General features: G+C 44.9%; 3 protein-coding genes across 8 annotated transcripts; all 3 read right to left on the bottom strand.

Annotated features, from left to right (window-relative positions):
• Nucleotides 1-4,734: 4,734 nt before the first annotated feature.
• Nucleotides 4,735-6,364, bottom strand: LOC100838675 (putative AP2/ERF and B3 domain-containing protein Os01g0140700). 4 transcript variants are annotated; one of them, XM_024458216.1, is made up of 2 exons: nucleotides 5,213-6,364; nucleotides 4,735-5,104 (listed from the first exon to the last, which is right to left on the bottom strand). In XM_024458216.1, exons 1-2 carry the CDS (start codon nucleotides 6,325-6,327, stop codon nucleotides 5,089-5,091), a joined length of 1,131 nt encoding a protein of 376 aa, XP_024313984.1. In that variant the 5' UTR covers nucleotides 6,328-6,364; the 3' UTR covers nucleotides 4,735-5,088. The 4 variants fall into 4 exon arrangements, with proteins under 4 accessions (XP_024313984.1, XP_024313983.1, XP_010230439.2 ...); XM_024458215.1 differs by having other exon boundaries at nucleotides 5,206-6,361; XM_010232137.3 differs by having other exon boundaries at nucleotides 4,735-5,045; nucleotides 5,213-6,359.
• Nucleotides 6,365-9,458: 3,094 nt separating this feature from the next.
• On the bottom strand, nucleotides 9,459-16,120 carry LOC100829800 (receptor like protein 4). The gene is made up of 9 exons (XM_003568304.4): nucleotides 15,938-16,120; nucleotides 14,761-15,840; nucleotides 14,537-14,681; nucleotides 13,753-13,824; nucleotides 11,940-12,008; nucleotides 11,222-11,290; nucleotides 11,034-11,111; nucleotides 10,401-10,609; nucleotides 9,459-10,060 (listed from the first exon to the last, which is right to left on the bottom strand). Exons 1-9 carry the CDS (start codon nucleotides 16,014-16,016, stop codon nucleotides 9,945-9,947), a joined length of 1,917 nt encoding a protein of 638 aa, XP_003568352.1. The 5' UTR covers nucleotides 16,017-16,120; the 3' UTR covers nucleotides 9,459-9,944.
• A 683-nt stretch (nucleotides 16,121-16,803) lies between these two features.
• LOC100827775 (repressor of RNA polymerase III transcription MAF1 homolog) lies at nucleotides 16,804-20,648 on the bottom strand. Of its 3 annotated transcripts, none has more exons than XM_010232135.3 (11): nucleotides 20,390-20,648; nucleotides 19,160-19,266; nucleotides 18,977-19,047; nucleotides 18,851-18,900; nucleotides 18,410-18,483; nucleotides 18,262-18,324; nucleotides 17,842-17,929; nucleotides 17,637-17,699; nucleotides 17,483-17,562; nucleotides 17,324-17,395; nucleotides 16,804-17,218 (listed from the first exon to the last, which is right to left on the bottom strand). In XM_010232135.3, exons 2-11 carry the CDS (start codon nucleotides 19,189-19,191, stop codon nucleotides 17,212-17,214), a joined length of 600 nt encoding a protein of 199 aa, XP_010230437.1. In that variant the 5' UTR covers nucleotides 19,192-19,266; nucleotides 20,390-20,648; the 3' UTR covers nucleotides 16,804-17,211. The 3 variants fall into 3 exon arrangements, with proteins under 3 accessions (XP_010230437.1, XP_010230436.1, XP_003568345.1); XM_010232134.3 differs by having other exon boundaries at nucleotides 16,804-17,229; nucleotides 20,390-20,645; XM_003568297.4 differs by lacking the exon at nucleotides 20,390-20,648 and adding an exon at nucleotides 19,558-20,330 and having other exon boundaries at nucleotides 16,804-17,229.
• Nucleotides 20,649-21,075: the final 427 nt, after the last annotated feature.

Genomic DNA, 21,075 nt, shown 5'->3' with positions numbered 1-21,075 from the left:
CCAGCGGGGCGACGCATTTGGGCGGGTCGTCTACAAAGACGCATTCCGGGCACAAATCTGTGCCAAATTTGCGTCCCCACGGACCGAGAAACGGAGCGCCGGCTCGGTCCGCACACGTCCGCTCGGTCAAACCTTTTCGCCTCCCCGTCCTCACATGGCAGCGACGCAGAAACACGCGTCCCGGTCATATTAAAAGGTGACCAGCCCCTGTCGACATCCCCATTCCACCCACCTCGCCAAAAACCTAGGATGGAATCCTCGGCATCTCTCCCGTCGGCCACCACCACCATGGCATCCTCGACATCTCTCTCGTCGGCCACCGCCACCATGGAATCCTCGGCACCTGTCCCGTCGGACACCGCCACCATGGATTCCTCGGCATCTGGCCACCGTCGGCGTTCAGTACGAACGTGGGCGCCAGCCATGGATCCGGACGGCGTTGCAATAGGAGGCGCGGCGGCGCCGGCCGGAGGAAGAAGGGGCCGCGCGTGGAAGAAGTGGCAGCGCCTATTGATCGCCTCTTGAGGAAGAGGAGGAGCGCCTCGTTTCCCTCGCGAAGAAGGCCTCATCAGAACATGGCGCCAAGGACGACGCCCGCCGGAAGGCCTTGGACAACGCGGAGATCGCCAGGGGGATGGCGGCACACCATGCGTTCGAAATAAAACGTCGGGCCTAGCAAGCCGACAAGGACGTGGCGCCGCTACTCCGGTTCCCCGGCGAGGACGAGTAGATTACGGGAGTGGAAAGCTGGCTACACTGGGGTGGGTTATGAACCATTTTGGAAATTTAATTTTCCTAAAAGTGGTTCACAACCCACTCTGTTATAACCATCATTTCCCTCCTGGTGTAGGAGGACGAAGACCGCTCAGGGGCCATCTATGAAATGAAGCAAATATTTAGATTCATGTTGTGTTCTTCCGCATGTTTTTTTTCTCAATTTGCGTCTCCCCGCTGGACGTGCGGCCCGACCCAAATGGACGAAGGCCGGACTCGGGCCATTTTCTATCCGGCACGCGACCCAAACGGACGAAAACGACCACAGAAAGTGGTCCGTTTGGGTCTCGTGGCCGGAGATGCCCCTTGGCACATGGATCGACGGCGGTAGGCCAATGTCGACGGGATCGACGTAAATTAAAATCTTACCATAAATTGAAATTCATGGGCGTGCGCATGACAACATGCATCATTATTTTCGTTACAGAAGAGGAAAGTGTCCAAGAACTTGCGTCTAACCATTCCAGGGAATGGGCACAAAAATCACACCATGCCATGGACATATCTACGAGTAGTACTGTTTGCCACACAGAACAAACCATGCACCATCGAACTAACACATGGGGATATGGATTAATGCAGCCGCTGAAAAGTCTCACGACAACAAATTTCAGATCCATGTCCTGATTGGAGAAGGATCGATCGATATATATATACCCCATCCTAGCTATCTTCTACAAGCTATAGATTCATATATACGTCCAAGAGGAGAGCAGAGCATGCATGATTGCAGCAAGAGTCGTCACGATCTGAACTGTCGCCGGCAGGCAGCAGGCAGCTAGCTGCCATGGGAGGGACCTTAAGTATAATGCTCCAAATTAAACCACCATGCGTATGTGTCAACAGCAAAGGTCCCCTAGCATTGTATTCCCCTCGTAATTAAGTCCCAGCCAGTACACCCTATAATGCAGTTTGTTTGAGCGGCAAGCGGCAACAAGTTAATTTAGCTTAATTTCACACATAAAAAGAAAAGATTGTTATGGTCCGTTTACAACCAAGCTGGATAAGTCACGTGTCCCGGCCCTGTGGCGGCAAAGAATGTTTCAGCCAATCCTTAGTATTATTGGGTCCGGCCGGTTGGGACAAGACCTGCAGCTACATATAGCTAGCTAGCTAGCACAGATTAGTGCACGTGATGTAAAACCATCTCACTTGTCTTTAGTGCCATGCATATAACATCTTCGGATGCGCATAGCTTTCCCTGTATTTGTGCATGTTCTTGCAATATTAGGCCTCAAAGTGCAATCCATTTGCTGGTATCGAACCACATATTGGCCTCTCTGATTAAAAGAATTGGAAAAACAGTGCAGGATTATTGCTATATCTGTTTGGTTGAACCAAAGGAAAACCAAAGATTTCTTTCCAAGAGAGTAGATAGAAAGTATCTTATACTCCCTCCGTTCAAAAAAATATTGCGTATTTTGTTTCCTTTGACCGAACTTTGACCAAGAATTGGTCTATTAATATTTTTTTTAAATAAAAATTATTGCATTTGTATTCAAAAGTACTTGTTTATGGTTACAATTCGTACCACACAAGTCATATTTTGATGGAGTAATCATTGGTCAAATGCTTAGTCAAAGGAAACAAAATACTCCATGTTTTTTAGGAACAAAGAGTAATATGAAGTGCAAATGAATTCTTACGAAAAAATCATATAGTTTTAATTCCTACAAATTAAACGGCCTGCCCAGGAAAAAATCCAAAAGATTCCAACCCTCCAAAATTTGAGTGAAAATCCTTTGAATCAAAGATAACAAGAAAAATAAGCCATCCATATGGCAAGCCACGCAATCCTGAAAATCAAGCCCTACATGTCCATACGGGGAAAAACTTAGATGAGATAAAAAAAAGGAACAAGTTTCACTAACTAGGGTACGCAAATGGAGAGAAATCCTGCTAAATGAGATAATTTGGGTCTCAAACCAAACTATGGGCTAAAAAATGGAGTTCACTCTTAACTGGATGTGATACATAGTATATGATGACATCATTGACGTGCAACGTAGTTCTTTGTACCCGATGAGATATTTTGAAATACAACATAAATGTGCATATATTTCATAAAAAAGATGGAGTACATGGATCTTGTAGAGGACAGAAATAATAACAACTAAAGATCGATCATGACACAAATAGATTTGGGGCGAAGCCACCTTGAAATTGCTTAAGTATGATGTCGAAACATATATAGATCGGTATAATTCCCATCAATATGTGAAGTGATGCATTATTACACACACCAAATCATTGCAAGAATAATGTTCTGCCTTAGTAAACGACGTTCTCTTTGCAATATACTAAGTGAATAGTTGCACATCCAAGGTCTGCAAATACATACTTCCGTTAAGGTCTCCCTTTCAAACATATATATGTGTAGAGAGAAAAAATAAATTGCACTTTCATCCAGGACCAGCTGGTAGACCGTAAATAGGTATCTCTGAAACATGTTTTCACGACATTAAGAGCTCGAGCCGATCCCTTATACAGCGTTGACTCGTAAATATTTTGGATTTTGAGAAAAAAAATTGCTCCAAATCAAAAGACCCCTTAAAACATCGGTATTTAAAAATTTGTATGGGTCACTGTAAAAATTTCCACCCACACGCTATATCGAGTATTCTAGCAAGCGTTTATCTAACTCTTCGTTTTTTTCCACCTCCCCCACGTCTGCCACCACCAAATCCGGTCAAATCCGCCCGAGCCTGCACAGTTCCGTAAAAATATACAAGTTTAAGAGCATCTCCACTCGTCCCCCCTCCATAAGGCGTCCAACGCATGGCCATATGGGGTGGTGCCGGTGTTGAGTTTAGTCCCACATCGGGAATTGACTGTGGGGGAGCACAACATATAAGGTGGAGCAAACCTCACATATCAGATCGGTCTTTTGGGTTGAGTTAGGCTCAAGGCCTTATTTGTTGTGGGCTCCCGTGGACCTCGGCCGGTAAGGCGCCAGCTCATGTGCGAGTAGCTGAGCTGAACCATTGTGTGCGCTCTAATAGCCGGAGCACGAAATTCATTTGGGGTGGAACCGGCACGCAGTCGCACCCCCAAACGTCGGCCCCCCAAATTTGGTTTTTCTCGCCAATAGGGGGTGGACCGCACTGCTTTTCAGCTTCATCCGATGCCCCAGCTAGCCCCCCTATGAGTAGGGTGCGGCCTGGGCGCGCGGAATTGATGGGCCATGCCAACTTCTTTTTTATTTAGGGGGCGGGCTGGGTGAGATTTTTGGTATCGGCGCCCCATAACCAGTTTGGGGGGCCTTTAGGGGGGCTGAGTGGAGATGCTCTAAGGGATCTGTTCAGGTCTACCTTATATGAGTTTTAAGGGCCGGATATTTACGGGATCTACTAGAGATTCTCTAAGCGTGCACCCCTCATTTGCTTCAAATGTGTGGATAGTATTTTGTCACACGCACTTCGACATCCATGGGCGTTGCTAAGTTGAGTATAAATACCAGTTGACACTGATGACACACTGTGATTTGTTCTATAAATTGATGATAATCTGTGTTTATCTGTACATAAAGACACCAACATACCAGAAGTAATTTGTGTGGTCTTTTTGGCTAGCTTTGCTCCTTTGTCTCATGATAGCATACATGTGTTTCCTTGTTATTTTGATTCCTTTTCATATGACTTCTGCATACGTAAGCAATGTTGATCGATGTCAAAATGACATATACTTCATGATCCTCTAAGAATGAACATTTTGATAGTTTTCTCAGGGTCCTCTTGAATATCCATGCAAGACTCAATAAAGTTAATAACGCTTCCATGCATGATGGCAATACTTTTCGCTCCCTTAATGGCGGTCATCAAATGAACCTAATAAGTAGTTGTAGCACTACTTATTGTTTTTTTTCCAAAACAAACATTGACATCGTTAGTAATTAAATATATGCTTTGCAACTGTCATATATTTAATTATGGCCGCTCCTGATCACCCGATCTAGTATTATTGTAGGCATGAGCATGCACTGTTTCAAGAATAACAAAGATTTCGAAAACAATTAATAAAAGTAAGAGAGAATTGCAAAATTTAATTTAGGATAAACAGAAAACATAAGTACAAGAAACTGTTTCTCTCTTACAACCCTATCGAATGATCAATCGAATCTTCAGTACTTCTTGACTCGCACTAGTCTTCGATCAATCTCTTGCTCCGATCCATCTCAGGCTCCAGCGTCTATATGTGTGTGATCATGCATCTGAATGTGGTAGTATTTTTGAAGTGCAGATGAATCGATCGATTAGCCAGCTGCGTCTCTCCTAATTGATCCCCCCAATTTTGAAGTGCAGATGAATCGATCGATTAGCCAGCAATCCATCTAATATGCAATGAAATTGCAACAAGCAGCTAGCTAGGGCAGAACTTAACGAAGATATAATGCTATCCATCTCTTCAAGAACTACATAGTAATTAACGTACCGTGTACCTTTCAGCTGATCGATCTCCTCCTCCTTGTCCTCCGGCAATGTCAACGCCGAAAAGCTTGACCACAGAATGGCTCTCCATGGCATCATCCTTGTTGCTCGTCGTCGCCATCTTCCTGTAGTCGATGAAGAGCTGCCTCTGATCCCCATTCCCATACGCCGCCGAGGCGCAGGAGAAGACGATGGTGTCGCCAGCGGCGAGCCCTTTCTCCCTGACGAACCGGCTCCAGCCTTTGGTGAGCACGTAGCTCTGGCTGCTGTTCCAGTAAGAGTACCTGAACCTCCACACTTTCCCTTCCCCGTCCTCGAAGTTGAGCAGCACGCCCTTGCTGCCGGTCGTCTTCTCCGGCTCCGGGAAGTGCCTCTCGGCGTGCTGCTTGGGCACCACGAGCCGGTTGAGCTTGCCGACGTCGCTGGGCGTCACGGCCTTCTCGAAGAGCACCTCGCGCGCCCACGCCGGGGTGCGCACGCGCGCGCCGGCGCCATGGCCGCGGAGCAGGCCCTGGCGGAGCTCGTCCGCGTACGTGTGCTTCCGGAGCATGTCCACGATCTCCGCCTTGGAGTGCTCCGCCAGGAACGCGAGCTCGCTAGCCGTGGCGGCCGGAGACGAAGAAGACGATGACGAAGGCGAAGAAGAGCTCGAGCTAATTTGGTGGTGGTAATTGGTGACGGCGTCGCGGCCGCGGAAGCGGAGCGCGGCCACGTCGTAGGCGCGCGCCGCGGAGGGCTCGTCGGGGAAGGTGCCGAGCCACACGCGCGCGTGCTTCTCGTAGATCTGCGCGCCCCAGCGCCCGTTGGGCTGCGGCACCACGCCCTTGAACCGCGACGAAGAAGACGAGGAGGATGTTGCCGCTGCCGCCGGCCGCGGCGCGCCCGAGGCCGGCGCCGGAGAAGACGACGACGAGCCCGGCGCCGGCGCCTCGCACTCCATTTCCATGGCTGACTCTGTGGAGGAGTAGTCCGGCTCCGGCATGTCGTCATCCATTATTTGGGGTGTTGCTGTACTACTACTCTCGTTGCCGAACGCCATCGTGGGGATCTCTCTCGACATTATTGTAGCTAGCCGGTCGGTGATTTCTTGTGTATATATTGAGTTTAATTTAATTTGAGTTTCCATTTCACTTGCTAGCTAGCTTGTACTATATGGATTTTCTGTGTGGTTGTGTGTTTAATTATGTTGGCGTCTGGATATGCTTTTATCTGCAGCTTTAAGCTGTCAAAGCTGTTATTTTATGCTGTACATATATACATGTGTGTGCATGTTGTCTTCTTGTGAACTTTTTTTTTCACGTCAGGGTTCAATTATTTTGCCTTCTGAAATGTAGTTTGTCGCCACTTGTGTAAGTGTTCATCATTGGACATCTACTGACGCAGTTTATATGTATAACGGGCAACAAATATATATTTTGGAAGTACTTCAAAAGACAAATTTATATATGTGAATTTTCTAAGTTTCCAATGTAAATACTTAGCTAGACAGATATCTGCAATCAAATTATTATTCAAAGTTTTACCACGGGCATGTTAAAATTAATTGTCACTTTTTTAGGGAGAGAAGTAGCTCATTATATATACTTACATTGTTCTCCTTTTCTTAATACAAGACACATTAGGTTCCGTTAAGGCAAGCCTTTGACTAGTATATATTACTACATAGTTAATTTATATGCTAGAATTCACAGTTAATTATCAGTGAGTACTTTTTAAAATGAATCCAGTGATACAAATATCATGTCAATGCATATAAACCATCTATTAATAGTAATTCTTGGTCAAAACGTACCATTGTCTTGACAAAATTAATCTAACACGTACGCCTTATATTCTGAAAATGAGGTGGTATATAATTTTGTCTATGTATATCGAAGCGACGCCTTTTATACACACTTCTAGACACAGTTGTTCAATTAACTAGTGTCAAGGTGATCACCAACTCATAATCTTGGAACATGGGTTAACTGATGAATTATCAGGTGAAACAACAGATAAATTTTCAAGGACAAGGAAATTACGAGCGAAATTGTCCATAATAAAATTTGTCCATTTCTTCAACAAGGTTGAAGTTTTCCATGACCAAATAAATGAAAGTTGACTGAATAAATATAGGGTAACTTGAAAATCATGGGTGAAGTCAATATTAAACCTAGTGGCTGGGTGCTTTTCAAGTTGGGAACCCATGGATGAGGGCACACCTTTTGTTGGCCACTTACATGACTAACTTTTATAAATGTGAAAAATAAGGAGAACACGTTTTTTTAGCTTTATCTCTGCCAGTATCATGTAATCTAGTAATATTGATGAATTTTCAGAAGCGCTCTCATTAGTTAAAACGAGGTACTTGCTGACATATTGGAGGTCATCCGGGTCTTTGTAATAACCATCACATTGGATCCTCTTTATTATGTGATAGAGCATCATACATAAAAATCACGGAAAGAGGAGGCACAAAATACAATTATGCACATATTGACCGGTACTATTTATGTGGTCGGCTTAAATACAAATCTATACTTTTGAGGTCGATGTTAGAATTTTGATACTTTTCACCTGACGCGTACTGCACAAGAAAACTTCATTAATATCACAGATCGGCTGTAAATATGTCACTCAAAAGGCTATACATTTCCAAATAGATCATCCAAAGTTGGCAACGGTTCCAATTAAATATATCCAGTTTCCAATTAGAGACTCAAAAATTCTTAGTATTGATCAAATTACCTTTGAGGAAAATTACAAATATTATCTCTTCTTATGTGTGGTTTTTTTTAACCTGCATACAGATCTACTAGAACGTGGCATACTATAAGAAAACAAACATAAGAAAAAATATATATAAGGAAACAAACACTAGGACAGTCATTGGATGGTCAACTAGCTAGCGTGGTAGTGATATGTATTCTTTGAAACTGGTATACATACAGAGTTTGAGTGGTACTCCTATCTGCATGTTGCCATGTTGATGATTGGTCAGGCAAGAAGGCCAAGTGGAGGCAGCAGAGATGGATTCATGCATGCGTGGTGCGTGACAGGGCTGAATGTAGAGATGAATGGACTAGATGCATCCCTTCCTTCACTTTCGGGCCGGGGCCCATCGATCCATCTATCCAGTGTTAATTTGTCGACTGTCGTACGATCGTACTATACATTTTTGTTCATGTTTGGTGGTTACTGCCTACAAAGCTAGCTGCATGCATTTTGATGCTTATTTTAGCTGAGATTCATACTAGGTTGGGCTTTCTGTTTACTTAGCTAGGAAGGTATACTGTCTCCATTTTATAAATGTAAGATGTTCTAGCTTTGTCCTAAATCAAATTTGTATGATCTTGGTTGCACAATTTCCGACCCCATTATTGGAACGCAAACATTTTGTTTTTCAGTTTCCAAACCTTAGCGAGCGAGATCTTTTATTGGCTGGAGGGAGGAAGTATTCTCAGGTGTCAGCACCCGCACGATTGGTTATGGCTGGTTTCAACTCTCAACGTCAAGGATGAGACGAGCTTAGCTAGCTGGCTAGAGCTAAATGCAGCTAAAAGCTGGTCGCCGGTCGTCGTTAAGTTGTTTGGCTCGCGTGCATCTATACATGCATTCTCAGCATGGTCTCTTTCCTTTCACGAGAGTTTAAAGAATGTCGCCAAGTGAGATGGAGTTAAGGACTGACGTGGTTCCCCGGCCGTACGTGTGGCCATGCGCCCAAGTGTGGTCAGGTCATGCCGATGCCGTCATGGTATTACCCAAGTGCACGCGGTCTCGCAAACCGGCCGGCTTCTTGTCTTCTTGGAAGTCCACCATGAAGCAGCAACAAAAGAAGAAGAACAAGACTCGATCCATGGAACCTTCCTATCTGCTGGCTTGGCGAAACCCCCGTTGCCATCCGCGTGGACCTGAAAGCATATATGTTAGCCAGCTTCTGCATATGTAACCCGTACGTGGAAAAAGGAGATGCAGACAGCAATCTATCAGCTGCTAGCTCAACTTGACAGTATTAATTTCCTTGTACCTTCTCTTCTCTTTTTCTTTACGACGAGGCAACTTGGCTTGGAGCTAGCTAGCTCATATATATCCATCTCTATATCTCTCTAGGAAAAGTCAAGAGTGTCTCGTTCTCACTTGACTTTTCCACATTGTACTGCCTCTTCTTTTTGCCTTTGAATGCAGCACAACCAATTAACTAGCTAGACCCGGACACGTACAGGCTTCAGCAGCTGGCTCCGTCAACACTTCAACTTGGGATTTCCAGCCCGTAAGGGAAAAAAAAAACTCGAGTTACTTCGTGTGGTAACAACACTAATTCAAAAGCAAACTCTTGGCTTTCCTGCCTTGGTCAGTAATTAACCTAACTAGTTACACAATACACACCCCAGCAGCATACAACGCCTGAATCCGCCAGTCTTTTGGTTGCTCTTACATGGTCCATTTAAATTTAATTACTGGACATGACTGCCTAAAGCTACAACCAACGGCGAACTTAACCTGGATCAAATGCCTCCGAAGAGGAAAATTGCCACTAAACCCCTCATATAGTACATTACTACACATCTGACATATGTTACATCGTGGGTTCCTGTATCTGCAAAAGAATGGCATGGAATGGAGCCTACAAGTGCACCATGCCGATGATGCTGGCAAAATTAAACCGCCACGTTCTGTCCCCGCTTCAAGCCTGCAGCCATCATATGCATGAATGTTCACTCTTTGAATATACACTGACCGGAGGCCGTTTCCAGCGTGCGTCACTCAATGAGTGCCCCCGTTCGTGTAGAAACCGTCTGTGCTGTGTGCCTCCATCTCTGCAAGCATCACTGACTTCGCCCGCTGATACCTGTTCCTTTTTGCTGAGATTGCTGATATCGCTGCAGAGGAAAAATTCTCAAATTTAATAGTGGCTTCATACAAGCGATGATAATACATTTGTGAAGATAGACAATTGACTTGTGTCAGCTAGTTCACAAATAAATAACCCAGACTATGGCAGTTTGAATAACTGAGACCTGCTATATTGCAATTTCAGTACATATGAACCCAACTGAAGTTTTAAGACTAGCACGACAGGTTGATAACTGATATGAATAGCCAAACTACAGTTCGTGAAATACAGCAGTAACGTATAACATCAAAATGATGGCCATTTGAGCAACTCTAATCATGTCTGAAGCTGAATGAATAAAGGTGGAAGAGTTACGGGATACTTACAAGTCAAATCTTGAGGGAACTCAAAATCGTAGTCATATGGTCCCCGTCTTATGCACACTATGTAGACCACTATAAGTATGACGAGCAGAAGAAGTCCAAATGAGGCTCCAAGTGCAATTTTCCCGGTTTTGTTCAAGCCTCCTTTCTCCCAGAATAATGCACAAGCAGGTAGAGTAGGCACCCCACACAGACCTTTATTACCTGACAGACTGCCAACACAATGCGTCATTGTAAGACACAAGTAATATATAACAGAATATTTTCAAAGTAGTGCATGTGTGCAACTCGTTCTAGGACTGCAATTTAGCTAACCAATCCCCAAGACATTATCCAGCTCCCAAACAACAGGTTCACCTACTGAGTTCGATGCACCCAATTCACCTTTGGGTTTGCACACCTAAGTTCTCGTAAGGTGACGAGGAAAGATGAGGATTATACTTCATGTCATTATCTATAAATCACTCAGCATGGCATGATGACACACCTAATCCTCATGTCTTGGACCTCATTTGGGAGCCCAGGACAGACAACCTAAGGTACAGTAACTCTTCTTGACGACCACCCCTGAATATGCTATTCAAACTGTACATGAAGTGAAAGTTCTGTTCTATGAAAATTGTGAAGACATCTTACTCTATCACACCACCATGCACACCAACTGAATAAAGTACTTCTGGAACTTGCCCGTCGAGCTGATTGCTATTTAGTAAACTGCACAGGAGGTAGCATCTAAGAAGTCAGTATTGCTGCATACATACGCCTACGCATAGCTATTAACCTACATGAACAAATTGAATAATACTGTCAAACAATGTGCTTACACAGTCTGTAATTTAGATGAGCCAATGGTGCCAGGAATACTCCCAGTAAACTGGTTCGAGGACAGATCCCTAAGAACCAAACAGAACAGTTGCTCAAATGACTAGAACTTATTAGAGAACCAGGTCTTGTAGAAGCATAAGAGCAACAAGAACGTAAATACACTATGTTTATGAATTGGAAGACAAACGTAGACGGTAGAACACTAAGCCAGAATGAACGAGCAAAGTTAATTTAGTATATATTTTTAACAAATACAACATGCTGAAGTTAACTAAGAAAGATCAGGACCACTACAGCCAAGCGTGTGCAGAAAGACAAGAGAAAACTGAGAATGGGCATTATAGTCAAAATATTATACTATCGCATCCAGTAGTATTATGCATTATCTAGTCAGTGTAGACAATTACCAGCTAAGATTGTCATTAAAACCATTAGCTCCTAAAGCCACAGAAAGTATGCCTAGAACTACTTTCTTGGTACCGACCAACTTTATGATTCTGCATGAGAATGCTACTTGTGCAGGGCAGGTCAATTTTACTAAATTATATTCTTGAAAGTTTCATGATGAATAGACATCATAACGTTTTGTCAGAAACATGTCTAGAGCATGTTGCTGCAGAATGTGGGTGTAATAAGTGATAATAATGCGCCAAATTTGTAGCGTGAATTGAAATATTACAATTCTGCACCTTATGGTAAAAGAAATATTGCACTCACAGTGTCGCAAGTGAAGGTTGGCCTAAACCTGGTGGCAAGCTTCCAGTCAAGGAATTAGAGCTCAAGTTCCTGGCCAGACAGAACTAACAATTATCACCATTCTACAAGGACATATTACGAAGCGTAAACCACAAAAGTAAGATAACTCGCATTTCTACAGCTTAGAACCAAGTATGTTCAGAGAACATATGAGCATAGATAAAAATATGAAATGGTAAACAATGTATAAACTTGATATTACCGATAATATATCTGGAACAGAGAGGTATCAATTAAGCAGGTTCTGGAGAAATTAGTACGGAAGTGAGGTATTGGCATGATGCATCATGCAACTAATACTGTCTGTAGTTTAACATTGTAGTCGTCGTTTGCAGAGATGGATCGATATTGTTTCAAAGCAAAGAATACAAAAGAGAAAATACTATCTTTGAGGAACAACACCTACTGGCACTACCCACTACCACTGGACCTGTATGCTCTGCATGGACAATCTGACCAGAACTTGACAACTGTAATTTCATCAAACAGATGGAAACATAACAATAAAAGAAAAAACCTTCCAGCAATCCCATTTTCTCTCCTCTCCAGCCTCTTGGCATTAGCTATATACTAGGGGGATGCCTCCTTTTCGGAAAAAAAAAGCTATATACTAGGCGAAAAAACCCAGCTTTTCACTAAAGAAAACCAACAGAATCTATACACAAGTTGGAGCATCCTTTTTGGTCATTTGGTATTCATACATCAATAGTTTGGCTTAAGAAATAAGAACACCCCATTTGCTGCATGAGTCAAATCATCAATGTGCAATTTATGAGAGAACAAACCTGGTGGTTAGAACTCACACCCCCTAAAGATTCCAGAATGTTTATGACAGAATCTAGTGTTAAGAACATAAGGACTCAATTTAACTGTCTCACTTTTGAGCATGAATGAATTTCATGAGCTGTTTTTTAGACCATGCGAAACTAACCCAGCCTTAGATTAGAAAGTTGCAGAAGTCTCACAGAAAGGAAAACAATACCAAAGGACTACCAGCTCAAGATAGTCAGAATAGGAAAGAGTATTACCCTCAAACCCTATCTGGAAAAAAACAAACTACAAGAAATGTGAATAACTGAATATGCAATTAAAACGGGCTGTGAGGACCACAGATCCTCAGTCGATAGAAACATCTAAAGACATGATAAACCTATTACAATAGGATTAATATGAATGGGATAATGGAGGCTTGCTAGAGATTCTTTTTTTCTTTTGCTAAAACCTTCTACAAGAAGTTGCAGAATTCTGATGAAATAGCTAGCACATCCTCTGTTGGGAGATTGCATTTCCAATGTAACTGTGGGTTCTAGGTGGGGTTGGGAAAACCACTCTGCTCATTCCAGAATCCAGATGTGTGCTAGCATGCCTGTCCAGGTCAAGGATTGCTATTCATAGTGCTCTACCACTCCTTGACATACTTTCATTATATACCCATGTGCTGTTGGTCCTATTTTGACTTGGGAAACTTCCAATAATATACTTTCACATTGAAGCTTCAGATTTCATTTGTTTCCAGGTGACACTGTAGCAGTTTTACTGTAGTTCGTAGAGAGAAAATAACAAGGTATGTTATTTTATTTACTTCTCTCAGATGACATAAAAGGTCAACCAGTTGTCATAAAACTACCAAATTTTAAATTTGAAAGTTCGAGTTCATGGCTCCTGTAAAGCTAATGACATGAAACTAAACAAGTGTTGATATGCGTAAACTTCAAATACCAACGATGACCTGGATCAATTTGAAATCAACTTAAGTGTGTGCAATGATACTTACAAGCTTACCAAGTCTGTCAGATGACTTATTTCATCAGTGATGAAACCTTTCAGTCCTTGACTTGCAAGATCCCTATCGAGGCAGATCAAATAACATAAGAGTTATAGCAGTAACCATTTCAACTTGTTCGCAAAAAAATAAGTAACCATTTCAACTATTCACAAGATATAACTCTGAACAGTTTTTCTAAGGACTATTGAATACTTCTACTGTGATGTTTGATCCAGGTCCACGTCCACATAATGAATACAGATGTACTATGCTGTAGGACACCACACTTTTAGCAACTGGCACTGAAATTAGAACAATTTCACAAGATAAAACTCTGGGCAGTTTTTTTAAAAGGACAATCAATACTTCTACAGTGAAGTTTGGTCTAGGTCCACATAACGATACGGACGTACTATGCTGTAGGACACCACACTTTTAGCTACCGGTACTGAAATTAGAACAACACCAAGACCAGCAGCTTAAACTAAAAACACAATTAAGGTTTAAGACAAATAATTGTGCACTTCAGCTTTTCAGTGCAGTTCAGATTGGTTGAGTGGTAGAGCAGCACTCATTGAGGTACACAGGTTTGCTGCTAGCTATGTGCGACTGTATTTCTTAAACCGCTGCCAGTATTTTTGGAAAAATAATACTATCATCTTTTAGGAGAAAAAAACAGGAATACACTTGGTAGATCAAACTTAGATTAATGAGTGCTTGTCTGCAAAGCAGAAATACTCTAATGAAATAGCAAGTGGATAAAAATAGCATTGGGATGTCCAAAGGTACTCACAGCTGAGTGATCACAAGCCCTTTGTTACCGCGATGGCAAGTGACTCCCTCCCATGCATCCCACCTCTTTGGGGCACAAGGGTCCCCATTCCAACCCATCCTGGCTGGAATTTTGAGTGAATCCTTCAGTGCCTTCATTGCAGCCGCTGCCAAGACCAATGCAACAGACTCAGCCGAATACGCAGGGAGGTGTTCTCCAATTAGCTTGATCAAACAATTAATTACCTTGGTTTGGCACCGTCCTCATCTCAAGCGGCACCATTGCATAGTTCTCTAGCCCGCAAAGAATGGGCCGTCCAACCACCGGCACAAGCTTCACACTCATGATGGAGCTCGTCAGATTCTCCACAATGTAGGTCCACTTGAACGCCGTGAAGCCTCCGACCTGCTTGAAGATGTCGATCCTGGTGACATTCTTCCCGGCGAGCATAACGTCGAACACCCTCTGCCCAGGGGCCCTGACCCCGGCGTCGATCTCGGCGAAATGCAGCCAGACCATGTAGGACATCCTGGTGTCGACCGGCATGAGGTACTCGATCTCGTTGGTGTCGTCCCCGCCGGTGGTGACGGCGGACCTGTACATCTTGGTGGGGAAGTAATTGGGCGGCTGGTTGCTGCCGAAGATCTTCCGGCCGCCGGCGGTGATGGCGTCGTAGGTGAGGTCGTTGTTGCGGAAGTCCGTGCCCGCCTGCCAGACCCTGGAGAAGGCGTCGGAGTCGTTGGTGAAGCCGGGGCCGAAGAGGGAGTTCCCGCAGGTGAGGCGGCCGTAGTTGACGAGGACGAGGCCGGAGCCCGTGGACGCCCCGTCGTAGGCGAGCGGGTGGACGGGGGCGACCTCGATGGACGCGACGACGGGGGCGTCGGTGGAGAGCGAGTAGAAGCAGACGTCGGTTGCGCCGGAGCCGGAGTCGTCGGAGGGGAAGATGAGGTCGGAGTAGGCGCCGTAGCGCGCGGCGGTCTCGGGCCATGGGGAGCGGAAGGAGAGCACGAGCGTGGCGGCGGCGGAGACGTCGAAGGACGGGGAGCGGAGCTTGGAGTCGTAGTTGTCGTAGACGGTGAAGACGCGGAGGTAGTAGCGGCCGGGCGACTGGAGCGGGAGGGAGTAGCAGGAGGACTTGCCGGCGGAGGAAGGCGGGAAGAAGCGCAGCGTGCGCTCCTGCGGCTGCGGGAACCGGTGCGGCTCCGCCACCATCCCGGCGTTCCCCCCCGCCGAGAAGTAGCGGTCGGAGAGCCACCTGCGGCCGAAGGCGCTGGTGAAGTTGGACGTCCCCCCGCAGTCGATGTTGTAGCTGTGGTTCGCCTGCGCTGCAAACGCACGCACGCCGCGGGGGGGAACGGAGAGGGAGCGTTAGTGCAGATGAGCTTGGTTTGAGTTGGTTTAGGCGGGTTTAGAGGTGCTTACCGCCGGAGAGGAAGGGGTCGTCGGAGGAGGAGGCGCGGGCGGCGGCGGCGGCGAGGAGCAGCAGGAGGAGGAGCTGCATTGGAGCTTGATTCGAATTTCGCTGGGGTTTGGGGAATTTTGCTCTGCTTCCGCCGGAGCGCAGGGTGGTGGTGGAGCAGTAGTGGGGAAGGAAGGCAGCGAAGCGGAGCAAAGGAAGAAGACGAGGGGATTGCGATGGCAGAGGAGGCGTTGGATCTGGGCGCGGTGGATCGGACGGCGGAGAAGCGTTGGCCGTCGGCAATAAAGCGAGATGCGAATCACGTGAGGAGGGATGGATGGATGGCCACGGGACCCCCAAAGCAATTACTCCATCTAATCGCGCCATGATTGCAGGGACACTCTCTCTCTCTCTCGGGCTCTCTGATCTAATCTAATCTCAGTTCGTGCCGCGACGTGCGCGCCAACAACAGCTTAGCAGTACTGTGATTCGGTTTTGTCTGGGTCAAGGAAGGAACAAGCTTAGCGGCTTAGCTTAAGCTTGACTGAGTACACACACCAAGGCTAGAATGTTTATTTAATTAGTAATCCTACCTACCTTCATTCCGTTGGTTCACGAGGGAACAGGAACTTGGCCGTGGCACGGGAGACGCCAAAAGAAAGACCGTGTCCACGGATCTTGTACCGTACGGTAACAACGTACTTGTGTATGATTTTTAATGGAACTCGAGTAAGAAAAGGCTGCTCTTGGTAATGCCTGCCAATCACGTACGTACGCCTACTGGATTAGTTTTTCATTTTTCTTTTGATGCGTTGCAGTTTGCACGGGAACACATCTGAAGTGCAGCACACCCTTATTTATTCAACCTGGACTGCATACACCATTACACTGCAGAAACGACAAGTCTCACAGGGATCAAACGTGCACAGTATTACAGATGATGGACCTAATCTGAATTTGACAACCCAGTTTACAGCCATAAGACTGCTACATGTATAGTTAAAACCGTGCAGAATTGAAGTCAGTTCTCATAATCTAACAAATGTATAGGGCATATTGAATCTACAAACATAATTACATAAACATAGGTAACAGAGTCCTGGTCTGGTCGTATGATCTCCAGATACGCTAGGAGGTTCCTACAGGGAACTGCCATCATATATGTGTCATGGTATATTACACAAACAGGTCACACTGGTTGGTTGGTCATGTTTCCTAGCGGGGCCGAGTCAGTCATATGTCCATGTCGATCAACGCATCTTCCTCCTCGCCATCGGAGATTGCACCGGCTAGGAAGTCATCTCCTGCTAATTTGCTAGGTTGGGATTCAAACTTGCTAGTTAGTAATTCATCCAGCTTCAAAACATTTCATATTGTGTTTCTCATTTTTTTTTAACAATTGCGCCTACCTGGTACAACAGCACCGAAAGCTCACGACCCGCTTTAGCTTCCGATTGTAGAAGAAAAAGTTGAACGACCATCTACGAGAAAAATCAAATGTCATTTCGATATCAGGTGCCCTGCAGTGCTTAAGTTGGATTCAAATATGGTTTATAAGCTGGTCATACATGGCCCCTTTCTCCAGAAATGGATCCCCGTCAGAGTCTGGGTTGTAGCTGTAGATGTCACACTCCCTGATTTTGATAACCTACAAAATAAGGTATAAAGGTATAATACAGGATTGCCAGCTTTTCTGGACTAAGCATTTACTGCAATTCTCACCTCATCTATAACTTTAGTCATACTGTCTAGAAGAGAACAACCATCAGTGTTTGCCGCCCAGAGCTGAATAGTGTGATTTTCAGGTTAAGCATGTAAAACCAGTGAAGGAAAACAGTGCTCCGTATAATTTGCAGTTAGTAGAGTGACAACTATATTTGTAGACATGCGTATTGACCGAGAGTAAAGTTCATGGTGAGAGAATTACCGTGGAAGTCTCTGATAAGTAGGTGTCTAGCATCTGCTTGAAACTTTCCCAATCTTCTTCTCTGAAGAATAGGTGTGCCCGAACAGCACTGCTAACCGAACAAATGTTGACAAAGAGGATGTTAAATTTAATCTCAAGGTCATCCCATCATGCATGTGTCGCATAACAGCAAGAAGACCTTAAGAAAGTTACAGCACCACCAAATACCAAAATGTTAAAGGGAAATGGAGAGAATTGAACTCTCAGCTCAAAGAGCAACGGTTATTAATCCGTCTGTCATTCCATTTGACAACACCCCCTTAGGCTGGTTGGAAAGGACAAAAGCGGGTTGTCATATCGCCCAAAAAAGCTGACTATGACATTACCCAATATCCTTCCTTCCAGATTAAATAGAACACACTCGTTGTAAGAAAAAAATACCTGAAATCATAATCCGGATACATATGACCAAGAGTGAGAACTAGATAAATCAGCATTTTCCGGCTGAAATAAACAGGAAAAACAAAAAGGAATCAGGCTGATTAAACAGAAAATGTGTACAATGAAGGTAATATACACACACTGATACCTGGATCTACAAGACAAATGCTCCACAGGTGAAGGAGGATCACTGTCAGAAGACTTCCCGAGGTAATCAAGAATCTATACGCACAACAGAGAAGATAGATTGGCATGTATATGTGGAAATTTAATGCTGGCATATCAAGATACCTACATTTTGAAAAAGATGCATACATATTAAATACACTCTGTAAACTTCCAAAGGGGCAAATCATTCAGCTTTCAAAGGGCATGATATGCTATCTTCGAAAAAGATGCTTATCCGGGGAAAAGGTCATACTGAACATATAATCTCCTAACTATAACCATATGTATATTGTCGGAGCCTCTCCTACAGTTTTTGGTAAAAAAAAAAACTATAACCACACAAGTGGAAATGCCCACTGAATCACGGAAAAAGTGAAGGCATACCAATTGTCACAAGAATACATGTGCTGGAAGTATGTACCTCATGTTCTAGACTTATTGAAAGCCGACGATCATTCCCAGCATGTTTGCCTGTAAATTAGCACAGAGATTGAGCATTGCCACAGAGTAATATACTCGATAAAAAACCAATGGAGCATATTCTTACATGAGAAGGCTTCAAGGGTTCCCCTAATTGTACAATCACCAAGGTTCAGTTCATCAAGGAACACATTTAAACTGAAAAGAAAAACAAATGTACAAAATTACGGGGGGGGGGGGGGGATGCATTTTACCAATAGCACTTTTGAGTCTTTGACGACAAGTTAGAAGCAAAAGACGCCATGTTTACCTGTCGAACGGGGTGTATTCTAAAAGCTTCATGCTGAATGTCTCGTGAGCTCATACAAATACCCACGAGATCAGAGGAGTTCCAAGAAGTTAAGCTTCAAACCCAAACTGTCAATTCAACACGTCAGAAGAGGAATGAACAGAGAATCAAACAAATGCACAGACAATAGATGAAATCAAAACCCATTATTCAAAACAAGCTAATTCGAGCATGTTATCTGTGCAGTATCTTTTCCCTTTGCTTTCCTATAAACTTATGCATCGAAATTGGAGCGATTGTTTCCAACAAACTTATGGTTGTCAATGCTAAGGAGTTAAGGGTGTGGATGTGGTGTAGCAGTTGGTTGGGGCAAAGCATAGCAAGAATGAATGACGTGATAACAACAGCAGCAACCACACCTGTCCCATTTGGTGCAGCCACTCTTTCAATCTGGACATCAATTTCGTGGTGGCCATTGCCAAGCAGGGCATTAAAACACATATACCCAAGTTCAATCACCTGAACATTCATAAAGCAGGAAGACAGAATCGGATACACACTAGACCACAATGGAACCGTTGGTGGGACGAAATTCACACACATGTCCAACAAACAAAAAACTCCATATCTGCTTGCTTGACTTCCGCTGAACATGCAGTGCACAGCACGTATGATGACAATGTCCAATGCAGCCAATCTAATAGACATCATTTCAAGTTTCGTGTGGGGGTGAGGGTGGAGTGCCGCCAGACCTCAACACTAAAGCTCAGATGATGAAACTGCGAATAAGACGACCCGGATCAGTGCATCCTTTATTAGTACTACTCCCTCCGTCCCAAAATAAGTGGATTTGTATAATCCAAGTCACTTATTTTGGACGGAGGAGGTACTATTATTATTAGACTAGCAGCCGGTTAGAAATGAACAAACATTCCTGGTACTCGTCGGAACAAACAAAAACAACCGCGGTGGCTCGCATCGAGGCAACAATTGCTGCAGTTATCGTTGCTCGGCCCGCCCACACGGGAAGAACGCCCCTCCTCGCAGCCTGCCCGCGCCGTGCTAGCGCTGTTCCCCCTCAATTACCTCCTCCTCCGATTTTGATGCGGCCGGCCGCCGCTGCTGCGCGAGAATCGGGGAACTAATCCGGTTTCAAGCACTACTGGCGCGGCGCACCCCTCATGCACCTACGGTTCTCGAAGCGGAAGGAAGAGAAGAGGAGAGATCTGCCCGCAGCGCGCACGCACGTACCTCGCGAGGGAGATCTCCGTCTCCTCCTCGCCTGGAGAGAAAAAGGAAGACGAGAAAAGTGCTCTGCTGCCTGCCTGCCTGCCTGCCGGATTGCCTCCGCCCGCGCGCTGAGCCGCCGGGATCTGCCTGCCACCCACCTCCGCCTCCTACCTGTTTATCCTCTTCCTTCTCCGATTTTTTCTTCTCTCCCTGAATCAAAGCGCGAGCTGCTCGTGGAACGGTCGAATGGATCATGGAGGAATCGGAGCTGGAATCCCGCGATACCACCGAGGCATCTCTGATCTCTCTGTCTCCCCAAGCAGGCCGCACGATGGGCTTGGTTGGCCCATGTACCTAGGCAGCCTCCATGTGTCTGACGCCCACCGGGCCGTTTCCCCTGGTTGGTTTTGGTCATGCATGCTCCGGAAAAGAAAGCCCAGCTCACGGCTCGGTCATGCATGCAGCATGCACAATGTTCGCTCAAAAAGAAAAAAAAACGCAGCATGCACAATGTGTCCAGCCAGCTGTAGAGCGTTTTTTGCTGCCACCTGATAGCGTGTAGTACGAAGAGGGCCTGACTCCTACTTAATTACCATACTTTTATGATACTATGCACACTCTTATTTAAGATCCATGTGCATCTTCCATGTGACAAGTCTTCCCTTCCCTCTCTCGTTCCCCTTAGGACTACACCAAATAAATAGCGC

Source organism: Brachypodium distachyon, chromosome 2 (genome assembly GCF_000005505.3).
Source record: "Brachypodium distachyon strain Bd21 chromosome 2, Brachypodium_distachyon_v3.0, whole genome shotgun sequence".
NCBI classification, from domain to species: Eukaryota; Viridiplantae; Streptophyta; class Magnoliopsida; order Poales; family Poaceae; genus Brachypodium; species Brachypodium distachyon.
Note: the sequence above shows the minus strand (reverse complement) of the source record. Positions and strands in the feature narration are given on the sequence as shown.